Source organism: Ranitomeya imitator, chromosome 2 (assembly GCF_032444005.1).
Source record: "Ranitomeya imitator isolate aRanImi1 chromosome 2, aRanImi1.pri, whole genome shotgun sequence".
NCBI classification, from domain to species: domain Eukaryota; kingdom Metazoa; phylum Chordata; class Amphibia; order Anura; family Dendrobatidae; genus Ranitomeya; species Ranitomeya imitator.
In genome coordinates this window covers 365,135,900-365,162,119 of record NC_091283.1, presented here as the reverse complement: position 1 = coordinate 365,162,119, position 26,220 = coordinate 365,135,900, and the positions used below count along the sequence as shown (strand labels likewise).

Below are 26,220 nucleotides of genomic sequence, written 5' to 3'. Positions count from 1 at the left end.
GAGAACTTTGAACCCCCAAGTGTTTCACTACAGTTTATAACGCAGAGCCGTAAAAATAAAAAATCTTTTTTTTCCCACAAAAATGATTTTTAGCCCCCCCAAATTTTTATTTTCCCAAAGATAACAAGAGAACTTGGACCCCAAAAGTTGTTGTCCAATTTGTCCTGAGTAGGCTGATACACCATATGTTGGGGTAAACCCCTGTTTGGACGCACAGGAGAGCTCGGAAGGGAGGGAGGGAGCACTGTTTTACTTTTTCAACGCAGAATTGGCTGGAATTGAGATCAGACGCCATGTCGCGTTTGGAAAGCCCCTGATCTGCCTGAACAGTGGAAACTCCCCAATTCTACCTGAAACCCTAATCCAAACACACCCTTAACCCTAATCCCAACAGTAACCCTAACCACACCCCTAACCCTGACACACCCCTAACTCTAATCCCAACCCTAATCCCAACCGTAAATGTAATCTAAACCCTAACCCTAATTTTAGCCCCAACCCTAACTTTAGCTCCAACCCTAGCCCTAACCCTAATAGGAAAATGGAAATAAATACATTTTTTTTATTTTATTATTTTTCCCTAACTAATTGGGTGATGAAGGGGGGTTTGATTTACTTTTATAGCATTTTTTATAGCGGATTTTTATGATTGGCAGCTGTCACACACTAAAAGACGCTTTTTATAGCAAAAAAGTTTTTGCGTCTCCACATTTTGAGACCTATAATTTTTCCATATTTTGGTCCACAGAGTCATGTGAGGTATTGTTTTTTGCGAGACGAGTTGACGTTTTTATTGGTAAATAATAAAAAAAAACGGCACTCAACTTTGTGGTGTGAAGAAACGAAAGATTTATTATCCCAAATCAGAAAACGTTTCGGTCCCACAGCTGGACCTTCATCAGTAACGTTTACTGGGACAATGTATAGATTCAGGTGGCTATATGGCCTGCCCGGAGGTTGCTACCAATATAGTATTGGATATCCAGAGAGAAAAGTTACAGCCTATATGGGTGCTGTCATCGCGGCGTCCACTGCTATTCGTTAAGGAATTTTTTTTTTTTTACACATGTGGAATTTTTTTAAAAATTTTTTTACTTTGTCCCAGGGGGGACATCACAGATCGCTGATCTGACAGTTTGCACAGCACTCTGTCAGATCGGCGATCTTACTTACATCGCTGCAGGCTTACCAGCGCCTGCACTGGTCCCGGAAGTAGTCCCTGCAGGACCCGGATGCAGCCCCGTGGCCATTTTGGATCCGGGACCTGCATGGATAGGAGGTAAGAGGCCCTCGCAGCAACGCGATCACATCGCGTTGCTCCGGGGGTCTCAGAGAAGCACACAGGGAGCCCCCTCCCTGCGCGATGCTTCCCTATACCGCCGGAACACTGCAATCATGTTTGATCGTGGTGTTCCGGGGGTTAATGTGCCGGGGCGGTCTGTGACCGCTCCTAGCACATAGTGCCGGATGTCAGCTGCAATAGTCAGCTGACACCCGGCCACGCTCCCCCCGTGAGTGCGGCCGATCGCGCTGGACGTACTATCCCGTCGGTGGTCATAAGGGCCCACCCCACCTCGACGGGATAGTATGTCCAATGTCAGAAAGGGGTTAAGAAAAAGAATCCCACCAGATGATTCTACAAAAAAGGAATAGATCGTAGATGTAAATTGAAAATTACAACATGAACATGTTTATTATTTATTAAAGGCATTTGTTCAGACTTGGATTTGAAGAAGTTGCAATGAATGGCAGATCACTAGGATTGGGTGTTAGGGAAAAAGAGGAAGAAATGTTGGGTATCTTTTTGGGATGTGGTTTCTCCCCTGTGTGAGTTCTCAGATGGACAACTACATGTGATTTCTGATTAAAACATTTCCCACATTCTAAACATGAATATGGCTTCTCCCCAGTGTGAGTTCTCTGGTGTCTAACAAGACGTGATTTCACTGGAAAACATTTCCCGCATTCTGAACATGAAAAAAGTTTCTCCCCTGTGTGAGTTCTCTGGTGTAAAAGAAGACTTGATTTTTCGGCAAAACATTTCCCACATTCTGAACATGAAAAAGGCTTCCCCCCTATGTGAGTTCTCTGGTGTAAAACAAGACTTGATTTCTCTGCAAAACATTTCCCACATACTGAGCATGAAAAAGGTTTCACCCCTGTGTGAGTTCTCTGATGACCAACTAAATGTGATTTCTGATTAAAACACTTCCCACATTCTGAACATGGAAATGGCTTCTCCCCTGTGTGAACTCTCTCATGTCTAACAAGTTTTGCTTTCTGGTTAAAATATTTCCCACACTGTGAACAAGAAAATCTTATCTCGTTTGTGTGAAGATTTTTATAAGTAACAAAAGACATTTTGAGGGAAAAATTATTTCTGTTTTCTGCATCTGATAATAGCTTCTTTGCTGTAAAAGCAGTTTGATTTTTATTGCCTCTTTTGTGACTTTTATTTTTCTTAATATTCTGTGATGAGTCAGAGGTTTGGACCGGTTCAAAAGGATCACATGATAGATCTTTGTTGTGCAAAGATAAAGGAATATCTGGAGCAATGGCATACATTTCAGCTATGTCTTGTGTGAGTTCAAGATCTTCTGATTTAAAAAATTCAGATTTCCTTTGTCCTTGTGATCTCCAGGTACAGTCATCTGTCAAGAATAAAGATTATTTTGAATAAAATATCCTTTAAAAATATAGTTGTATAACATTTCTAAAATATACATAGAAGTTGCAAGTTATATAGTAGAGAGGAGCGAGCACTGAGAGGCTCGGATACTCGTTACTCAAACCAAGCAATTCCTAATGTTCGAATGCTCGTTTCGAGTAACGAATATAAAGGTGGTCAATGGGAAATCTGAGCATTTTTCCGTCAGACTCTATATGGCGGTCTGGGGGTCAGTGAAAAAATGTTGAAATGGATGGAATACAGTGGAGGAAATAAGTATTTGATCCATTGCTGATTTTGTAAGCTTGCCCACTGACAAGACATGAACAGTAGGTTAATTTTAACATTGAGAGATAGAATAACAAAACTAAAATCCAGAAAATCACATTGTATAAATTATATAAATTTATTGGCATTTTGCAGTGAGAAATAAGTATTTGATCCCTTTGGCAAATAGACTTAATTCTTGGTGGCAAAACCCTTGTTGGCAAGCACAGCAGTCAGACGAGAGCAGGCGACGGCAAGCCTCCTGCACTGCCTGTCAGATCACTGATCTGACACAGTGCTTTGCAAAGTGTCAGGTCAGCGATCTGACACTATAGGATGATGTCCCAAAGTAAAAAAAGTTTTAAAAAAATATTTACATGTGTGTAAAAAAAAAACCTAAATAAAGAAAAAAAAAATATAGTTCCAATGAATGCATTTCTTTATCTAAATGAAAAAAACACAATAAAAGTACACATATTTAGTATCACCACATCTGTAACGACCCGACCTATAAACCTGTCCCACTAGTTAACCCCTTCAGTGAACACCGTAAAAAAAAGGCAAAAAAAGAACACTTTATTATCATACCGCCGAACAAAAACTGGAATAACACGTGATCAAAAAGACGGATATAAATAAACATGGTACCGCTGAAAACGTCATTTTGTCCAGCAAAACACGAGCTCCCACACAGCATCATCAGCGAAAAAATAAAAAAGTTATAGTCCTCAGAATAAAGCGATGCAAAAATAATTATTTTTTATATAAAAGTTTTTATTGTATAAAAGCGCCAAAATATAAAAAAAGACATAAATGAGGTATCGCTGTAATCGTACTGACCGGAAGAATAAAACTGCTTTATCAATTTTACCAAACGTGGAGCGGTATAAAGCCCTCCCCCCCCCAAAAAAAAAAAAAAAGAAATTCATGAATTGCTGGTTTTTGGTCATTCTGCCTTACAAAAATCGGAATAAAAAGCGATCAAAAAAGGTCACGTGCCCGAAAATGGCACCAATACAAACATCAACTTGTCCAGCAAAAAACAAGACCTCACATCACTCTGTGGAGAAAAATATGGAAAAATTATAGCTCTCAAAATGTGGAGATGCAAAAGCTATTTTTGCAATAAAAAGCATCTTTTAGTGTGTGACAGCTGCCAATCATAAAAATCCACTAATAAACCCGCTATAAAAAGTAAATCAAACCCCCATTCATCACCTCCTTAGTTAGGGAAAATAAAAATTAAAAAAAAATGTAATTATTTCCATTTTCCCATTAGGATTAGGGTTGGGGCTAAGGTTATGGTTGGGGCTAAAGTTAGGGTTAGGGTTGGGGCTAAAGTTAGGGTTTGGACTACATTTACGGTTGGGATTAGGGAGAGGGGTGCGTTAGAGTTAGGGGTATGGTTGGGATTAGGGTTAGGGGTGTGTTGGAGTTACGGGTGTGGTTAGGGTTGGGATTAGGGTTAGGGGCGTGTTCAGATTAGGTTGGAGTTAGAATTGGGGGTTTCCACTGTTTAGGCACATCAGGGGCTCTCCAAACGTGACATGGCATCCAATCTCAATTCCAGCCAATTCTGTGTTGAAAAGTAAAACAGTGCTCCTTCCCTTCCGAGCTCTGCCATGCGCTCAAACAAGGGTTAACCCAACATATGAGGTATCAGCGTATTCAAAACAAATTGGACAACAACTTTTGGGGTCCAATTTCTCTTGGTACCCTTGGAAGAATAATAAATTGGGGGCTAAAAATCATTTTTGTGGGAAAACTGCTAAACTACCAAGTTGGGCATATGGGCCAAGCATGGTACGTGTGTGAGCCAAGCTTCACAGCCACCATCAGGTCATGAACATTATCACACAAGACCATGCCTGGTTGTAGATTCAGGGTCAAGAGCCACAGATCTGTCTGGTCGGTTATTACTTTCCATAACTGTTCTGTGGTATATGATTTCTCTCCTAGATAAATTAGCTTCAGTAGAGCCTGTTGACGCTTCGCTGAGGCAATGCTGCAAAGCTTCCAGCTGATGTGTGCTCTGAGATTGCAGGTTGCCTCAATACTGAGCATGCACATAAAGTACAGCACAGATTCAAATAAACTAAAGCCTACATCAGGAATAGAACAGACATTTATAGTACATTTCATAACTTTCCCAAATTCTTATGAAAAAATTTACAGCGCATAATTCATTGAACTACCATACTCCTGGTAATAAATTACTATTATCATGAACAGCTAAGCAAGTTGAAGATGAAATGATCTCTAAAAGAGCTGAAGTTAAGGATGGCACATTTACCAGATCAACACCTGGTCATCTAATGGTTAGACAAAGACCTGGAGAGGCGTACAAGCCAAAGTGTCTTGCACCCACTGTGAAATTTGGTGGAGGATCGGTGATGATCTGGGGATGCTTTAGCAAGGCTGAAGAACGGCTTACATTTTTGTACCAGGAGTGGCATAAGGTCATCCAAAAGCAGTGTGAAAGACTGGTGGAGAGCATGCCAAGACGCATGAAAGCTGTGATTAAAAATCATGGTTATTCCACAAAATATTGATTTCTGAACTTTTCCTGAGTTAAAACATTAGTATTGTTTCTAAATGATTATGAACTTGCTTTTTTTTTTGCATTATTTGAGGTCTGCAAGCAATGCATTTTTTGTATTTTTGACCAATTCTCATTTCCAGAAAATAAAAATACAAAATCTATTGCTTGGAACTTCGGAGATACAGTGTGTTGTCAGTAGTTTATAGAATAAAGGAACAATTTACACTTTACTCAAAAATATAGTTATAAAGAGAAAAATCAGACAAACTGAAAACTTTGCAGTGTTCTCTTAATTTTTGCCAGAGCTGTATGTATATCATTTTCATCTTTTCCATTTTAAAAATTAAAAAAAGGAAAATGGACCAATGCAAAAGTATACAGTCACAGCTTGTAACTGCTTTCTTGTAGCCAGAGACTTTCAGCTCTTGTTTGAGGAATTTTCACCCATTCTTCCTTAGAAAATTCTTCCAGTTCTGTGAGATTCCTGGGTTGTCTTGTAATGCACTGCTATTTTGAGGTTTAGCCACACATTTTAACTTCAGCTTGTTTACAGATATTTTCATCAAGAATTTGTTGAAATTTCATTGAATTCATTCTTCCCTCTACCCGTGAACTATTCCCTGTGCCATTGACTTTAACACAACCCCAAAGCATGATTGATCTATCCCCATGTTAGATAGTTGGTGAAATGTTCATTTCCAGAAATTCTGTCCTCTTTTTTTTCTCCACACATACCCTTTATCATTGTGGCCAAGGAGTTCTATTTTAACCTCATCAGTCCACAGGATTTGTTCCAAAATTAATCAGGTTGGTTTAGATGTTCTTTTGCATACTTCTGATGCTTTATTTTATGGTGAGGACGCAGGAGAGGTTTTATTCTGATGACTCTTTCATGAAGGCCATATTTGTGCAGGTGTCTCTGAACAATAGAACAATGTACCACAACTTCAGAGTCTGATAAATCTTTCCGAAAAACTTTTGCAGTCAAGTGGAAGTTCCGATTCACCTCTAGCATTCCTATGAGCAGATCTCAATGAAATTTTGCTTGGTCGTGCAGACCTTAAATGCAATTTCTTAACAACATTTTGAAATGAGGAAAGGGCAACTTGAAAACGCTTTTCTACCTTCTTATAGCCTTCTCCTGCTTTGTGGGCCTCCACCATTTTCATTTTCTGAGTGCTGGGCAGCTACTTAGAAGCATGCATTGCTGCTCTTTTTTTGGCAACATGTTAGAGAAGGCTGGGTTTTTATAAAGCTGGGAAATTTGCATCACCTGGCCTAATGATGTTCGCGAACAAGCCCTAACGCTAACAGGTTAATTAAAGTATGAAATATTGGTCTAAGTTACCTGAACACACAAATCTCCAAGGGCTCTCAAACCTTGCTGATGGGATCACCCCATTTCCTTTTTTTTAGTAATTTTTTAAAAATGTAAAAAAAATGACAATATATTATTTTTTTCCCTAAAGTGTGTCAGCTTTAACTTTAGCCCTTTTAGAGATCATTTCATCTTTAATTGGTTAACTGCTCACAATAACTGTAATTTTGACAAGGTTTGCCCAAATTTTTACATTCCACTATATGCATAACGCTAAACATTTAGCAGAAATATGGTAGCTAAATTATACGGCAGAAAGCGGATAAAGAACATCACCCCACTGTTGTACCACAACTCTAATAATGAGCTGCAGTAACGGTGTTAGATGAATTATACTTATAAACACCGCAGCCACAGAATATACATCGAACACCCCTTGCTGAACAGAAAAGGATGGCGGTGTCCACAATAGCTGCAATAAGGACGGATGTAGACCAATAGTAAACACGCATGTGCCTAATAAAACAGGATTGTTCTGTCACCGGCACTCCAACTGAACTAAACCCTGGATACAAACCACCTTAGCATACCACAAGGAGTCCTGCAGGAAAGAGACCCTGAATTGCCGAAAGAATAATCAATTAACCTTTAAGATATGCATAAATGGGCACAGCATTGGGATGTTGATACATTACACACCCCAAAGCCCACTTACGTCTCTTCTAAATCAATAAACACCTGGGCCTGAAATAAGGAGTTGGCCACCATTGAAACTAAAGAAATATACAACCAGAGTCTGGCAGGTATCCATCATCACACCATCTGGTAGAGGCGTGTGGTTCATAAATATTGGAACAGTTCATAAATAAGGAATGTGAAAGTTTTATTGTCCTGTGATTGGGGTCTGGTTCTATGTTGTGATGCCCCCACAATATTCCAGTACTTATGGCCACAAATGTTTATCCCTCTCCCATAATGATAGTTCTGCTTCACATCACCTGTCTTATCTATTGCATTATTTCTGTGCTGTGTTGTGCATAAATATGTGACTCTTCAGATTTTGTATTAGTCTATGCCTGATGAAGAGACCTGAATAGTCTCGAAAGCCTGCTATTTGTTAACAACTTTTCAGTTAGCCATTAAAAGGCATCAACCACTGAGTACTCTCAATTCTAAATATGTTTATAAGGTAAGAAAAATCATGAACTGAATTTGTTATACAGTATCAGTAGCTCTTAATACAGGTCCTCGGTCCAACTGAGGTAGCTCTTCGAAAGAATCTTTCATACAAGAAACAGACTACATCACCTCCGGGCTTGACTATATCCCAAAGACAATGGGGTTAAATTTGCACCAATACAAGAGACTTGTGTGGACATAGGGATTTTTTATTTCTTCGTAAACGGGACAAATTATCAAACTTGGGCACATTCAGCTTGAAAGAACAAAGGCCTATAGGCATTTGCACTACAATGTGTAGTTATATGATGGTACAGCAACAGATCTTCCCAATGAGCTTTTAAAGGTACCGTCACACTGAGCAGCTTTAGAACGATAACGATAGCGATTCGTGACGTTGCAGCGTCCTGGATAGCGATATTGTTGTGTTTGACACGCAGCAGCGAACAGGATCCTGCTGTGACATCGCTGGTCGTCGCTGAAAGTCCAGAACTTTATTTTGTCGCTGGATCACCCGCTGACATTGCTGAATCGGCGTGTGTGATGTGTTCACTTGTAACCAGGGTAAACATCGGGTTACTAAGCGCAGGGCCGCGCTTAGTAACCCGATATTTACCCTGGTTACCATTGTAAATGTAAAAAAAAACAAACACTACATACATTCCGGTGTCTGTCGCGTCCCCCGGCGTCAGCTTCCCTGCACTGTGTCAGCGCCGGCCGGCCGTAAAGCAGATCACAGCGGTGACGTCACCCTCTGCTTTACGGCCGGCGCTTTACACAGTGCAGGGAAGCTGACAAATGCTGACAGCGGCATTTAACCGGCGCTTCCGGCCGCGCGGCCGGAGATGAGCCGACGCATCGCTCACCCCCGATCATGTGACGAGGGTTGGCGATGCGTCGGCATAGCAACCAGAGGTCTCCTTGAGACCTCTATGGTTGCTGATGCCAGATTGCTGTGAGCACCACCCTGTTGTCAGCGTTCATAGCAAGCCTGCAATTCAGCTACATAGCAGCGATCTGATGATCGCTGCTATGTAGGAGAGCCGATTAGGCTATGCCAGCTTCTAGCCTCCCATGGAGGCTATTGAAGCATGGCAAAAGTAAAAAAATAAAAGTTTAAAAAAAAAAGAAAAAACAAAAAAGTTTAAATCACCCCCCTTTCGCCCCATTCAAAATAAAACAATTAAAAAAAAAATGAAAATCAAACCTACACATATTTGTTATCGCCGCGTTCAGAATCGCCCGATCTATCAATGAAAAAAAAGGATTAACCTGATCGCTAAACAGCCTAGTGAGAAAAAAAATTAAAAACGCCAGAATTACGTGACCCCAGATCACGAAAAATGGAGACACTACGAGTATTGGAAAATTGCGCAATTTTTAAAAAATTAGTTTTTAGCAAAGTTCGGAATTTTTTTTGCCACCTAGATAAAACGTAACCTAGACATGTTTGGTGTCTATGAACTCGTAATGACCTGGAGAATCAAAATGGCAGGTCAGTTTTAGCATTTAGTGAACCTAACAAAAAAGCCAAACAAAAAACAAGTGTGGGATTGCACTTTTTTTGCAATTTCACCGCACTTGGAATTTTTTTCCCATTTTCTAGTACACGACATGCTAAAACCAATGAGGTCGTTGAAAAGTGCAACTTGTCCCGCAAAAAACAAGCCCTCATTGACGGAAAAATAAAAAAGTTATGGCTCTGGGAAGGAGGGGAGCGAAAAACGAGAATGCAAAAACGGAAAAGGGCAAGGTCGTGAAGGGGATAAATTGTCTGTCATTCACTTCCATCTGGACGTCCTCGAATTCAACAATCCACCGCGTCGGAAGTACGCTGACCACCATATTGGAATACCCAAGTGATGGGTATTCCAATATGGCAACCGTTGGTGGTACTAGGCCCTTGCGCAGTATCACCAGGGAGTCATCGCCGGACCCCCCGGAGAGAAAGGGACACAGAAGGAGAGCGGGGCTGCGGAGGGATAGAGTGGGATGGCACGTGGAGACCACTCTAGGAGGGGGAGAGAGAGAGCGGGGCTGTGGAGGGAGAGCGGGATGGGGCGCATGAACTGTGGGGCTGGGGAAGGAGAGAGCGTGATGGCGGGTGGAGAGCTGGGCTGCTGAGGGAGAGAGAGGGACGGCCAGTGGAGACGGGCTGTGGAGGGAGACAGCGGGACGGTAGATGGTGAGCGGGGCTGCTGAGGGAGAATTCGGGACGGCAGGTAGAGAGCTGGGCTTCGGAGGGAGAGCGCAGGATGGCGAGTGGAGATCGGGCTGCGGAGGGAGAGAGTGGGATGGCAGTTAGTTACTATGCGCCCGGGCAACGCCAGGCTCTTCAGCTAATTATATATACAGGTCCTTCTCAAAAAATTAGCATATAGTGTTAAATTTCATTATTTACCATAATGTAATGATTACAATTAAACTTTCATATATTATAGATTCATTATCCACCAACTGAAATTTGTCAGGTCTTTTATTGTTTTAATACTGATGATTTTGGCATACAACTCCTGATAACCCAAAAAACCTGTCTCAATAAATTAGCATATCAAGAAAAGGTTCTCTAAACGACCTATTACCCTAATCTTCTGAATCAACTAATTAACTCTAAACACATGCAAAAGATACCTGAGGCTTTTATAAACTCCCTGCCTGGTTCATTACTCAAAACCCCCATCATGGGTAAGACTAGCGACCTGACAGATGTCAAGAAGGCCATCACTGACACCCTCAAGCAAGAGGGTAAGACCCAGAAAGAAATTTCTCAACAAATAGGCTGTTCCCAGAGTGCTGTATCAAGGCACCTCAATGGTAAGTCTGTTGGAAGGAAACAATGTGGCAGAAAACGCTGTACAACGAGAAGAGGAGACCGGACCCTGAGGAAGATTGTGGAGAAGGACCGATTCCAGACCTTGGGGAACCTGAGGAAGCAGTGGACTGAGTCTGGTGTGGAAACATCCAGAGCCATCGTGCACAGGCGTGTGCAGGAAATGGGCTACAGGTGCCGCATTCCCCAGGTAAAGCCACTTTTGAGCTACAGAGAAGCAGCACTGGACTGTTGCTAAGTGGTCCCAAGTACCGTATATACTCGAGTATAAGCCGAGATTTTCAGCCCAAATTTTTGGGCTGAAAGTGCCCCCCTCGGCTTATACTCGAGTCACGGTAGTGGCAGGGTCGGCGGGTGAGGGGCTGAGGGCGCTGGGGTATACTTACCTAGTCCCAGCGATCCTCGCGCTGTCCCTGCCGTCCCACGGGCTTCCGCGCTGCAGCTTCTTCCTCTCTTCAGCGGTCACGTGGGACCGCTCATTAGAGATATGAATAAGCGGCTCCACCTCCCATAGGGGCGGAGCCGCGTATTCATTTCTCTGTCAGCGGTGCCGGTGACCGCTGACAGAGAAAGAAGCTGCGGCACCGAAGACAGGAGGGGACAGCGCGAGGATCGCCAGGACTAGGTGAGTATGTTATATTCACCTGTCCTCGTTCCAGCCGCCGATCCATCTTCCCGGCGTCTATCTGCGCTCTGACTGTTCAGGTCAGAGGGCGCGATGACGCACTAGTGTGCGCGGCGCCCTCTGCCTGATCAGTCAGTGCAGACAGACGCCGGGACCAGACGCTGGGAGCTGCAAGTAGCGAGGTGAGTATGGCTTTTTTTTTTTTTTATTGCAGCAGCAGCGGCCATCGCACAGATTAATGTGGAGCATCTATGGGCCACTATGAACACTGCAGAGCACTGTATTGGGGCATCTATGGGGCCACTATGAACACTGCAGAGCACTGTATTGGGGCATCTATGGGGCCACTATGAACACTGCAGAGCACTGTATTGGGGCATCTATGGGGCCACTATGAACACTGCAGAGCACTGTATTGGGGCATCTATGGGGCCACTATGAACACTGCAGAGCACTGTATTGGGGCATCTATGGGGCCAGTATAAACACTGCAGAGCACTGTATTGGGGCATCTATGGGGCCAGTATAAACACTGCAGAGCACTGTATTGGGGCATCTATGGGGCCAATATAAACAGTGCAGAGCACTGTATTGGGGCATCTATGGGGCCAATATAAACAGTGCAGAGCACTGTATTGGGGCATCTATGGGGCCACTATAAACACTGCAGAGCACTGTATTGGGGCATCTATGGGGCCAGTATAAACACTGCAGAGCACTGTATTGGGGCATCTATGGGGCCAATATAAACAGTGCAGAGCACTGTATTGGGGCATCTATGGGGCCAATATAAACAGTGCAGAGCACTGTATTGGGGCATCTATGGGGCCACTATAAACACTGCAGAGCACTGTATTGGGGCATCTATGGGGCCAGTATAAACACTGCAGAGCACTGTATTGGGGCATCTATGGGGCCAGTATAAACACTGCAGAGCACTGTATTGGGGCATCTATGGGGCCAGTATAAACACTGCAGAGCACTGTATTGGGGCATCTATGGGGCCAGTATAAACACTGCAGAGCACTGTATTGGGGCATCTATGGGGCCAGTATAAACACTGCATTTCCACCCTAGGCTTATACTCGAGTCAATAAGTTTTCCCAGTTTTTTGTGGCAAAATTAGGGGGGTCGGCTTATACTCGGGTCGGCTTATACTCGAGTATATACGGTACTTTTTTCTGATGAAAGCAAATTTTGCATGTCATTCGGAAATCAAGGTGCCAGAGTCTGGAGGAAGACTGGGGAGAAGGAAATGCCAAAATGCCTGAAGTCCAGTGTCAAGTACCCACAGTCAGTGATGGTGTGGGGTGCCATGTCAGCTGCTGGTGTTGGTCCACTGTGTTTCATCAAGGGCAGGGTCAATGCAGCTAGCTATCAGGAGATTTTGGAGCACTTCATGCTTCCATCGGCTGAAATGCTTTATGGAGATGAAGATTTCATTTTTCAGCACGACCTGGCACCTGCTCACAGTGCCAAAACCACTGGTAAATGGTTTACTGACCATGGTATTACTGTGCTCAATTGGCCTGCCAACTCTCCTGACCTGAACCCCATAGAGAATCTGTGGGATATTGTGAAGAGAAAGTTGAGAGACGCAAGACCCAACACTCTGGATGAGCTTAAGGCCGCAATTGAAGCATCCTGGGCCTCCATAACATCTCAGCAGTGTCACAGGCTGATTGCCTCCATGCCACGCCGCATTGAAGCAGTCATTTCTGCCAAAGGATTCCCGACCAAGTATTGAGTGCATAACTGAACATTATTATTTGTTGGTTTTTTTGTTTGTTATTAAAAAACACTTTTATTTGATTGGATGGGTGAAATATGCTAATTTATTGAGACAGGTTTTTTGGGTTATCAGGAGTTGTATGCCAAAATCATCAGTATTAAAACAATAAAAGACCTGACAAATTTCAGTTGGTGGATAATGAATCTATAATATATGAAAGTTTAATTGTAATCATTACATTATGGTAAATAATGAAATTTAACACTATATGCTAATTTTTTGAGAAGGACCTGTATATACTAGATGGTGGCCCGATTCTAACGCATTGGGTATTCTAGAATATGCATGTCCACGTAGTATATTGCCCAGCCACGTAGTATATTGCCCAGTTACGTAGTATATTGCCCAGTTACGTAGTATATTGCCCAGCCACATAGTATATTGCACAGGCCACGTAGTATATTGCCCAGCCACGTAGTATATTGCCCAGCCACGTAGTATATTGCCCAGCCACGTAGTATATTGCCCAGCCACGTAGTATATTGCCCAGTGGTGTAGTATATTGCCCAGCCACGTAGTATATAGCACAAAGCCACGTAGTATACAGCACAGACACGTAGTATATTGCCCAGTCACGTGGTATATTGGCCAGTCATGTAGTATATTGGCCAGCCACGTAGTATATTGGCCAGCCACGTATGTAACAGGTTAAAAAAGACTTAAAATAAAAAATAAACATATACTCACGTTCCGAGGGCGTATTGTAGTCCTGGCGCTTGTGTGCGGTGCACGTGGCAGCTTCCGGTCCCAGGGTTGGTATGAGTGCAGGACCTGTGATGACGTCGCGGTCACATGACCTTGACGTCATGGAAGGTCCTTCTCACATAGCATCCTTGCCACCGGAACCTGCCGCTTGCACTGCAGAGGAGAGGGCGCACGTCGGAGGGTGAGAATAAGCTTTTTTTTTTAATTATTATTATTTGTAACTTTAGATCTTTTTACTATTGATGCTGCATACGCAGCATCAATAGTAAAAAGTTGGTCACACAGGGTTAATAGCTGCGTTAATGGAGTGCGTTACACCGCGGGAGAAACAGCGCTGTGACTACGCCCTTTCGACCAGACCAGCCTGACTGACAGGCGAAAACGGCGACTTTTGTAAGGTATTTCGGCAGCATAGGTGGGGAATCAGGGGACAAAAAATACCCTATTGTAAAGCACAGCTCAGGCCCTATTTAACGGTATTTTTATCTCATACTGAGAAAACGGGGTGACAGGTTCCCTTTAAACTCATCAGTGAGTGTCTGAAGCAGTTGGGCAAAGGCCTGCATTTGAGCCATAGCTCACCAGAAAAAAAATGGGATGGTTGGTTATAATGTCACGGGGCAGAAATAGGAAAACAGAAGATGAGGAATCTGGGCCCCTGAACTGCCCCTCAGGCTAGGGGAAGCCCTGTCTTTCCTTAACTTGGGGGTACCCTTGAAAGTAGGGAGGCCCAAGTCACCGACCTGTACCTGTCTCCCGTTATACCCTGAACTAAACCCCCAACCCCCACCCCAGGGGGTGAACAGTGTAAACAGCACCATAAAGCAAATAAACAATATGAGAGTGAGGGGAACATGATACCAAAAGGTGAATGCACAAACTACAAAGAAACAATAACACCACACTTAGCCTTCTCTGCTGCAATGCACCGCACAGCAGAGCAAGGCACCTGGAATGAGTATTCAGCTGTAGAACCACAGCACGCTCCTATTCCAGCAAGGTTGGTATCCAAAGGACCTGTATAACCAACAGTCAGCTGATGCACCAGGTAACCTTATAAAGGATGGTGGGAGTGGTCACAAACATCAGCTGACCCAGCAGCAATGTAATGCAATAACACCAGCGGCCACCGGGGGGGGTGGGGGAAATGCATTAACCCCCAATGACCAGAAAGGAAACACCGGATTACTTACCGGTAATGCTCTTTTATAGAGCCACGACAGCACCCACTTGAGAGAGGGGATCCACCCCTAGGAACAGGAAACCCTATGGAAAGATAAAAGGGGAGGTCCCCCTCACTCCCACAGTTGGGTTACAGAGATTGCGAGGAACCGCCCACCAGATTTAGTAGGCAATTCGACATCATCATTTATCATTAGTTAACTTAAGTATGGCTAACTACAAGAACCAAACACCCTTAACCGTGCCCCTAAACAAAATAAATCTATTAGTGTGGGAAGCGAAGGGGTGCTGTCGTGGCTCTCTAAAAGAGCATTACCGGTAAATAATCCGGTGTTTTCTCTTCGCCACGACAGCACCCACTTGAGAGATTTTCAGAGATAGTCATTTGGGAGGGATCACCGTGTTAAGAACTGGTCTACCAAAGGACAGGTCAGATGAAGTAGACAAATCCAATCTATAGTGATTATAGAAGGTAGTAGGAGAAGACCAGGTTGCGGCCTTACATATCAGTTCTGTTGGAACCTCCGCTAGTTCAGCCCAGGATGATGCTATCGCCCGGGTGGAATGTGCTTTTACGGTCTCAGGCGGACTCTCCCCTTTGGATGAATAGGCCAGACATATTGCATCCCGAATCCACCGAGATAAAGTACCCTTTGTGATTCCAGCTCCTTTTCTATGACCCTGGAAGGAAACAAAGAAAGCCCTGCTCTTCCTCCAGGCGCTAGTTCTATCTAAATAGGCTATTATGGCTCTCCTCACATCTAATGTGTGGTATTTTTGTTCTTCCTGATTTGTAGGGTTATCATAGAAGGAAGGAAGGAAAATTTCTTGCGATCTGTGAAATTTAGTGCATACTTTGGGTAAGTAGGAAGGGTCCGTCTTTAGGACAACTCTATCTGGAAATATTGACATAAAAGGAGGATCTATCGATAATGCCTGTATGTCACTTACTCTTCTTGCTGATACTAAGGCGACAAGAAGAGCCGTCTTGAGGGAGACGTGTTTTATGTGAGCTGAATGTAGTGGCTCAAAAGGTTGGTCTGTTAGAGCTTCGAGGACTAAATTAACATCCCAAGGTGGTACGTGGGGAATTCGAACTGTCTCTGACCTCTGGCATGCTGCAACAAACCTGGCTACCCACTTGTTACCTGCAATATCGTGACCATATAAAGCACCAAGCGCAGAAATGTGTACTTTTAAAGGTACTGACTGCTAGACCTAAATCGCGCCCTTTTTGAAGAAATTCTAAAATCATAGGAATATGAATTTTGTTTGACAGGGCCGTCCGGTAGAGGTTTAGAAATTTTTTCCACACTCTTACATAGATGGATGTAGTGGATTTTTTTCTACTTAGTAGCAGAGTGTCAATTACTTTGTTTGAAAAGCCCCTCATTTTTAGCAGCTGCCTCTCAAATTCCAGGCTGTCAACCGTAGACCCTTCACATGAGGGTGGTTGAAGGGGCCCTGGAAGAGAAGATCCTGATCCTCCAGGAGAATCCATGGGTCTGAGATTGACATGGCTCTCAGCCAGGAAAACCATGGCCTCTTGGGCCAAAACGGAGCTATTAAGATCACGTTTGCTCTGTCCTCCCTTATCTTCCTGATCACCGTTGGTAGTATCAACGGGGGAAAGGCATACGCTTTCCGGAATGCCTATGGAACTTGTAGGGCGTCGAAGATATCTGGATTGATCGGAACAATGAAGCAAACTTTTTGACTTGTCTGTTGTGTCTTGTCGCAAAAAGGTCTATCTCGGGAGTGCCCCATTTTTTGGCTATCATGAAAAAGATACGACGACTGAGAACCCACTCTCCTTGGTAGAGGGTGTGGTGGCTGAGGAAATCTGCCTTTGGATTGTCGACTCCTCTCACATGCAGTGCTGATAGGGATAGAAGGTGCTCCTCTGCTATGGCTAGAATGTCGCCGGCTATAGACATGAGAGCTTCCGATCTTGTTCCCCCTTGGTGGTTTATATATATGCAACCGCTGTCATGTTGTCTGAAAGAATTCTTGTATGCGTTCCGTGTAGCTGCGGAAGGAATTTAGATAAGGCATGATAGATAGCCTTCAGCTCTTTTTTATTAGAAGAATCATTCGATTCTCTAAGAGACCACAGACCTTGAACTATTTGATCTCCTAAGTGTGCTCCCCAACCACTAGGACTGGCGTCAGTGAAGATAGTTTTTGAAGGTTTAACCACCCAGGGAACCCCACTGGTAAAATGATTCAGATCTAACCACCAGGTAAGAGATTGTAACACGTCTGTTGGTAAAGATAACCGACTATCTAATCGGCCCTGTAATCTTTCTTCCTCTTGTAGTATTGTATACTGTAATTTCCTACTATGGAATTGGGCCCATGGAACAGCTGGAATACATGATGTGAAAGAACCAAGAAGGGACATACCTTCTCTTAGGGAAATTAGGGGGTTGTTAATCACCGATTGTACCTTGTTTATAATTGCTATTTGTTTAGATTCGGGAAGAAAGCACCTTTGATTTATAGAATCTAGAATAAGTCCTAGAAATGTTTGTCGAGTTGTGGGGGACAATCTGGATTTTTCCCAATTTACTAACCACCCTAATTCCTACAGGGACGAAATTGTATCAAATAAACGTTGATGGCATTGAGAAAGGGAGTTCCCCACTATCAAAAGGTCATCTAAATATGATATTATGAGGGTGTCTTAACCTCAAATATGACATTACCTCTGACATTAATTTTGTGAAGACTCGAGGGGCTATTGACAGTCCAAAGGGCATTGCTGTATATTGATAATGCCGTATTTGACCTTTCATCATAACTGCCACCCGTAGATATTGTTGATGTTCAATGAAGATTGGAAGATGATAATATGCATCTTTAAGGTCAAGAACTGCCATAAAGCAATGGGGAAACAGAAGTTTTATAGTTGACCGTATAGATTCCATTTTAAAAGTTTGGTTCTCCAAGAAGACGTTTAGTCTCTTAAGGTTAATTATTGTTCTAAATGATCAGTCTGGTTTCGGAATCAAAAATAAAGGGGAATAAAAACCCCTTCCTTTTTGATGAAAAGGGACTTCCACTAATACTCCTTTGGACAGGAGATTTATTATTTCCCGCTCTAAGGCCTCGTGTTGTGATTGAGACCTTAAGGAAGTCAATAAAAATGAGTCCGGAGGGACTCGGGCAAATTTTAATTTTAGACCCGTAGTTATAAGGCTAGTTGCCCACGGATTGGAAGTTATTGCCAGCCATTGTGTAGAGAAGAAAGACAACCTACCACCAATGGGTAGATCTGTCCTAACGGGGTTTATCCTCAGGTTTGAATGGGCGTTTTCCGAAAAAAGCTCCTGTTTGTTTAAAGTCTTTATTAGCCCAGCGGCCCTGGTTTTTATAGTCTCTTCTTCTATTAAACATGGGCTTTCGGAACGCTCTCCTGTAGGATGGAAGATAAGTGTTATTGGGGAACCCCTTCTTCCTCTCACCTGCTTTGGTAAGTATTTCATCCAACTTAGTACCAAATAGGTACTCACCCTGGCATGGAAGACCACATAATTTAGACTTCGTTTGGGGATCTCCTTTCCACCCCTTTAGCCACAAAGCGCGGCGAGCCGCGTTAGTCAGACCTGCCGATTTGGCTGCTAATCGTATGGAATCAGCTGAAGAATCCGCCAAAAAGGCAGTAGCTCCTCTAATCAATGGTATGGAAGAAATAAGTTTATCCCGGGAAAGGCCACCTTTCAATCCTTCTTCTAAATCATTCAACCAGACTAGCATGGACCTAGCAGTGCATGTAGCCGATATAGCTGGTCTGAAAGCTCCTGTACAGGATTCCCATGCCCTTTTTAAAAGGGAATCAGCTTTCCGGTCAAGCGGGTCTTGCAAAGAACCCGAATCTTCTACGGGCAGTAAAGATTTTCTAGAAGTGGATGCCACTGCCGCATCTACCTTCAGGGCTTTTGACCATGTGGAGAAATCCTCGTCGTTAAAGGGATAGTGTCTTTTTGACGAAGACGGCAACCCTCTTTGTCCCTGGCTTTCCCATTCTTTTTTGACTAGATTTTTTATTGCTGGAATTACTGGAAAAGAAGGTCTTTTTCTTTCAGACAGGCCAGCAAACATCACGTAATGTGGCGTTTTAACGATTTTTGTATCTTCAATGCCCATGGTGTTACATACTGATTTGACTAAATTGTCAACACTGTCTGTGGGAAAGCATGTATCCTGCTCGCCTTCTGAGGAAATAATCTCTTGGGAACCCTCCGAATCTTTATCTTCAATATCGGAAGATTGTTCAGACCTAGGAGAATTATATTTTTTCCTACCCTCAGGAATTATGTCCGAGCTTCGAAAGGCTCGTAATTCTTCTCTAATCATACTCCTTATATCCTCCGACCTTACTGAAGACTCCTCACGTAAGGTGGATTCGATGCATGACTGGGACAGCTTCTTTAAATAACTATCCGGGAGCGGCTGAGAGCATAAAGCACATTGCTTTTGTTTGGACTTCCCTGTTCTTTTTGCCTAGGGAATTAGACAAAGAGGGAAGTATAATCAGCCTAAATAGGGTAGACAGACACTCACCCCAGTGAAGCTGTTGTCACAGTACCGGCTGATGAGGAGGAGACGGAGGCACAGATGGAGGAGCCGACCGGTCCGACCTCCTACCCCTGGTGCTCTTTGAAGAAGATCTGCGGCTGCTGCTTGTCCGGCTACCAGGCGTAATAGCGGTGACTTCAGATGAAGCCAGCGCTGGGTCCTGTGGAGATGCCATGATGGACGCCGGGTATCGGTGCCGGCATCCTTTTGTAATGGGGGCCGCCATCTTCTTCCTGCCATACCCGGAAGTGACCGCTGCATCCGGGTCGCGGCCATGCTGTACGCGCCTGCGCCCTCACCAGCGTTAGCGCAGGTGCCGTCCTCCTCCTGTATCACCCCGGAAGTTGTGGTAATGCTTCCGGGGGACGATATACTGGGCCACACGCTGCCTGCACGCCACCGAAGATGGCGTCACAGGATCTCCTACCGCAGCGATTTGGTCCGCTGGATGGACTCCCTTGAGCCAGGCAACTCCCCAGACCTGGCCTCACGGTACCTGCCAGCAGAGGGGGGGAAGCTGCCACAGGACCCCCCGACGCTGCTTCCAGCTCTGGAGCCCTTGCCGTCCCTTTAAAGGTAAACTGCGCAAGCGGCCTCCAGGCTGGGCATCCTCTTCTCTACAGGGGTCTCCCGTAGGAAACCAACTGTTGGAGCGAGGGGGACCGCTCCTTTTATCTCTCCATAGGGTTTCCTGTTTCTAGGGGTGGATCCCCTCTCTCAAGTGGGTGCTGTCGTGGCGAAGAGAAAAAAAGGTTTAAATCAGAGGGAAACCAGATCTGCCACAGATCCAAACTTGGATCGTGACAGTAGGGGTCAGCATCTTCTAATTTCAGGCACTAGGCTGCATTATCTGGCCAGGACAGGTCTCACTCCAAAAGAAGGACTTCCAATGCCAAAAGTAATGGGGACAGTTTGGGTTTAGCAGAATGGTGACTGCTTGATTGCGATATGGCCAGACTACATCACCGATAAAGCAGCCACAGCCAGTGAATGAGAAGAATCTGTAATTTCTTTACATTTAGTGGTTACTACTCACCTGGGTAGTCATATGTAGGAATCTCCTCTTTACACCACTCATCACCCCACACATATGTCTCTGTAGTATTAATATGGGTCAGATCTTCACCCTGAAACAAATATTGCACAAGTCACAGACAGATGGAGAAGTCACATCTATAATCAGCTCTAATCCTGCCATCTCCACCGTTCTCATTACACAAGTATAAAACATATAATACTGGTGGATAAAACAAGACTGAGCACAAGACCTTCACAGCCGTCTACACATCATAGAGGAGATCTCATGACACCTTCTCTCCATCTACCTTAAAATTCTGAGGAACACTGGAATCTTCTTGTTTACAGTCCTGTAGAAGAAGAGGACGGAGACATCTCTCTGGTGTTGGCCTCTTACTGGATAGGTCTGGAGGAAACACATACAGGGACTGAATTCATTCTTTACATAGAGATAATTATAGGCCGTTTGCGTTTAGTCCGGTCTATTACCTGGTGATGGGAGGGGCTGGGAAACTTCCATTATGACGTCCTTGTACAGATCTTTGTGTTCTTCTAAATACTCCCACTCCTCCATGGACAAATAGACGGTGACATCCTGACACCTTAAAGGAACCTGACACATACAATCATACCATCACCCCATGATCCCTGCATAGGGTTACTGTATAAAGTCCCAGCATTCCCAGCAGTGTCACCTCTCCAGTCAGCAGCTCAATCATCTTGTAGGTGAGTTCTAGGATCTTCTGTTCATTGATGTCCTCATGTATCAGGGGGTGAGGTGGAGGCCCAGTGATTGGGCTCAGGGGTCTTCTCCATCCATGAGGCACAGGAGCCTGACAGCGCTCACTAGAGGTCTTCTTCACTACTGTGTAATCCTGGTTATGGAGAGACACATTAATAAATCTCACTACAGACATTTCCAGAGTCCTCACCTCTCCAGTTCTGTCCACCTGTTATTCCCATAGATAAGAATGATGTAATGTGACGTCATCAGAATCTCTCACCTCTCCTGTAAGCCGGAAGAGAATCTCTAGGGTGAGGTGTAATATCCTCTCCGCCATCTTGTCTCTGTCCATCTTTTCTCTGTGCCTATCCATCCTTGACGGGTCAATCAAGAAAATTCTCTCTTACAGACCTCCACTGAGAGGATCCGATATTGTAGGGACCAGAATGGGAAGAAGATGAGAAAATGTAAAACCATAAAGAATCCCATGCAATTACTGGAGATAATAAGGGGAAACATATGAAATGATATAACGTGTAGTTGCTGTAGTCTTAGATCATACAGTATATGCTGCAACATTAGTTGAATTAGTGACAGCTGGCCCAATTCACTGCCTATTTTCATCACTGCTTCAGTCGCTGATTGGCTGTAGAGATCTTATGTGGCCAGAAAATACAGAGACTCGAAAGTTTCCCAACAGTGGTGCTACAGGTGTTGTGGGGTATGGGGGGAAGCATATATGTGAGTAATAATATTTTTATTATTTTCCAGTATTAATTTTTTTCTTTACTTCTACTAGTAAATCCTAAATGTTTTATAACACACACAAGCATTTTCTGCTACATCTCTATAAACATATCTGGCCAGAGTCCGTCACGGACTCCATCACCACCAGCCGCCTGTATGAATGTTTCCCGTCTTCCCCGGGCTGTAATCTTCTATCATGTTAGATATGTCTGATCCACACACAGAAGCTTGAGAAACTTGGACAGGAGTAAGGCTAGGTTCACATTGCGTTAGGGCAGTCCGCTTAGCGCATAGCGCTACGGACTGCGCTAACGCCATGCCGCAAGCAGCGTTCGAGGTCCGTCACTCAAATAATGACACATCGCTATCGCACACCCAATGTGGGCATGCACCAGCGATGCGTTCGCCATTACAAGTAATGACGGCGTTAACGGACTATGTTACACCGCGTTATGCGTTTAACGGGTTCACATAACGTAATGTGAACCTAGCCTTATTTGAAACATACATGTACAGTGTTGAGGCAATTTGTTTTTGGATACGTGAGCGCAGAAAAGCAGGGTTTTTTTTGCAGGTGTTTTTTTCAGGCTCCACATAGAAGCCAATAAAGAAAAAATGCACCGTGGGAAGAGTTATCGTGAAATCACATCCAATCACATCCACTTTGCTTGGACATTTTGGCTCACATGTAGCATAAAGGCTGCATTTATTCTATTGCTCAGGAAATACTGAAAACCTGACCTGTTGGTGGCTCTTGAGGACCGGACTTGGGGAACACTGCTATAGAGCTTACTGCAAAAGCTGCAGAGGGATCCTGGCTTTCTGGATCGCTCCGGCGGAGCATGATCGTTCAGCTCCACAGCTACATGACGGTCACAAGCATGGAGAGCCTGTGTGTTGTGAATGTTACACAGCCGTGACACATGCAGATATATAGCCGAACAGCTGATCAGCTGGAGCGATCAAGGAAGCCGGGCTCCCTCTGCAGCTTATTCGGTAACCCCAGATACAGTGGTACAGTCCTGATTTGGGTCTACGCCCTGCAGTCTCAAGTGTCTGCTTTATGTCCCTCACAGACACCGCTGCTCTGACATCTCCTCCTTCCAGGGTAGAAATGATAAATAGGTGTGTGGTCAAAATTTGCTAAATGTGCCGTATGACTTAACTTTCTTTCTCTTCGCTAAAAGTTGGGAGGTATGATCTTAGGCCCCAAACCCAAACTAAATTCAGATAAAGCCACTGATTTGAGCAGGATCGGATGCTGCCTAATGTATATGGAGACCTCTTGACAGATGATTAATGAGTTAAGAAACCCCCCACTGTTTTCCTTATAGTGATGTATATTTCTTATAGCTAAAACAATGCACAATGTTGGTGAAATCCGTTATGTTGTGGGTTAAACTTTATAGACATTCAGAACGGGGCTAACCGAGTAATCATTAGCCAGTGGGGTGGGTGGTATCATAGTGTGGGGGTGGGAAATGGAGGTACTGTGGGAACATTATATTATGTGTGGGGGGATGGCGGTACTGTGGGTACATTATACTGTGTGTGGGGGGGATGGTGGTACTGTGGGAACATTATACTGTGTGTGGGGGGATGGTGGTACTGTGGGAACATTATACTGTGTGTTGGGGATGGCGGTACTGTGGGAACATTATACTGTGTGTGGGGGGATGGTGGTACTGTGGGAACATTATACTGTGTGTGGGAGGATGGCGGTACTGTGGGAACATTATACTGTGTGTGGGGGGATGGTGGTACTGTGGGAACATTATACTGTGTGGGGAGATGGCTGTCCTGTGGGAACATTATACTCTGTGTGGGGTGGATGGTGGTACTGTGGGAACATTATACTGTGTGGAGGGATGGCGGTATTGTGGGAACATTATACTGTGTCTGGCAGATAGCGGTACTGTGGGAACATCATACTGTGTGTGGGGGATGGCGATACTGTGGGAACATCATACTGTGTGTGGGGGATGGCGGTACTGTGGGAACATTATACTGTGTGTGGGGGAATGGCAGTATAGTGGGGATATTATACTGTGTGTGAGGGCTGGTGTTACTGTGGGAACATTATTTAGTGTGGGGAATGGCGGTACTGTGGAAACATAATACTGTGTCAGGAAACTGTATTTCAATGTTTTCTGTTTTCCATAGTTGGGTCTTATGTATCTACATACATAGTTACATAGTTAGCAAGGCCGAAAAAGGACAATTGTCCATCCAGTTCAGCCTATATTCCGTCAGAATAAATCCCCAGATCTACGTCCTTCTAAAGAACCTAATAACTGTAAGATACAATATTGTTACACTCCAGGAAGACATCCAGGCCTCTCTTGAACCCCTTTCCACCTTATCCAGATCCATCTGTAGCAGAATACTATCTTCTCTTGTATTAACTGCTTTACATAGTTTCGTTAGTATTGAAAGATAGGAGACAAAAAAAGCGCAAATAGGGTCTTATCCCCAGGATTGTTCTTAATCAATTGTGAGAGAACTGCTCACCTGGTAGTACACAGTACAAGCGTGTAGTTGTCAGCTGCTGCAGATCCACAGGTCGGTGTTGCGACCTCTCAGAACCGTTATAATAAATGAAATGTGGATTACATCTGCGCTGCTGCGACAAATAATAGATCCAGATATACTGTTAGGGTGTTCGGGTGGTTTATTCAACGCGTTTCGAAGCTCAAAGGCTTCTCCTTCAGGAAGTTTCCACACAAAGATACCTATCTTTGTGTGGAAACTTCCTGAAGAAGAAGCCTTTGAGCTTCGAAACGCGTTGAATAAACCACCCGAACACCCTAACAGTATATCTGGATCTATTGTTTGTCGCAGCAGCGCAGATGTAATCCACATTTCATTTATTATAACGGTTACATAGTTTCGTATCATCTGCAAATATCGATATTTTACTGTGTAAACCTTCTACCAGATCATTAATGAATATGTTGAAGAGAACAGGTCCCAATACCGACCCCTGCGGTACCCCACTGGTCACAGCGACCCAGTTAGAGACTATACCATTTATAACCACCCTCTGCTTTCTATCACTAAGCCAGTTACTAACCCATATACACACATTTTCCCCCAGACCAAGCATTCTCATTTTGTGTACCAACCTCTTGTGCGGCACGGTATCAAACGCTTTGGAAAAATCGAGATATACCACGTCCAATGACTCACCGTGGTCCAGCCTATAGCTTACCTCTTCATAAAAACTGATTAGATTGGTTTGACAGGAGCGATTTCTCATAAATCCATGCTGATATGGAGTTAAACAGTTATTCTCATTGAGATAATCCAGAATAACATCCCTCAGAAACCCTTCAAATATTTTACCAACAATAGAGGTTACACTTACTGGCCTATAATTTCCAGGTTCACTTTTAGAGCCCTTTTTGAATATTGGCACCACATTTGCTATGCGCCAGTCCTGCGGAACAGACCCCGTCGCTATAGAGTCCCTAAAAATAAGAAATAATGGTTTACAGTTAGGGCCAGAAATATTTGGACAGTGACACAAGTTTTGTTATTTTAGCTGTTTACAAAAACATGTTTAGAAATACAATTATATATATAATATGGGCTGAAAGTGCACACTCCCAGCTGGAATATGATAGTTTCCACATCCAAATCGGAGAAAGGGTTTAGGAATCATAGCTCTGTAATGCATAGCGTCCTCTTTTTCAAGGGACCAAAAGTAATTGGACAATGGACTCTAAGGGCTGCAATTAACTCTGAAGGCGTCTCCCTCGTTAACCTGTAATCAATTAAGTAGTTAAAAGGTCAGGGGTGGATTCCAGGTGTGTGGTTTTGCATTTGGAAGCTGTTGCTGTGAGCAGACAACATGCGGTCAAAGGAACTCTCAATTGAGGTGAAGCAGAACATCCTGAGGCTGAAAAAAAAGAAAAAATCCATCAGATAGCAGACATGCTTGGAGTAGCAAAATCAACAGTTGGGTACATTCTGAGAAAAAAGGAATTGACTGGTGAGCTTGGGAACTCAAAAAGGCCTGGGCGTCCATGGATGACAACAGT

The 26,220-nt window shown here is 43.9% G+C and overlaps 1 protein-coding gene across 1 annotated transcript; it reads right to left on the bottom strand.

The window, feature by feature from the left end:
* Positions 1-1,663: 1,663 nt before the first annotated feature.
* On the bottom strand, positions 1,664-24,776 carry LOC138663889 (oocyte zinc finger protein XlCOF8.4-like). Its single transcript, XM_069750259.1, has 6 exons — positions 21,711-24,776; positions 21,402-21,581; positions 21,196-21,319; positions 21,015-21,112; positions 20,726-20,816; positions 1,664-2,651 (listed from the first exon to the last, which is right to left on the bottom strand). The coding sequence occupies exons 1-6, from the start codon at positions 21,801-21,803 to the stop codon at positions 1,702-1,704; spliced, it is 1,536 nt and encodes a 511-aa protein (XP_069606360.1). The 5' UTR covers positions 21,804-24,776; the 3' UTR covers positions 1,664-1,701.
* Between the last annotated feature and the right edge of the window lie 1,444 nt (positions 24,777-26,220).

Excerpts from the sequence above, each read along its gene's own strand:
- LOC138663889 (XM_069750259.1), bottom strand. The coding sequence starts at position 21,803 with ATGGATAGGCACAGAGAAAAGATGGACAGAGACAAGATGGCGGAGAGG. Across the intron at positions 21,582-21,710 it reads TCTTCCGGCTTACAGGAGAG|GATTACACAGTAGTGAAGAA; the intron begins GTGAGAGATTCT and ends CTCCATAACCAG. Across the intron at positions 20,817-21,014 it reads GTGTTCCTCAGAATTTTAAG|GGTGAAGATCTGACCCATAT; the intron begins GTAGATGGAGAG and ends TATTTGTTTCAG.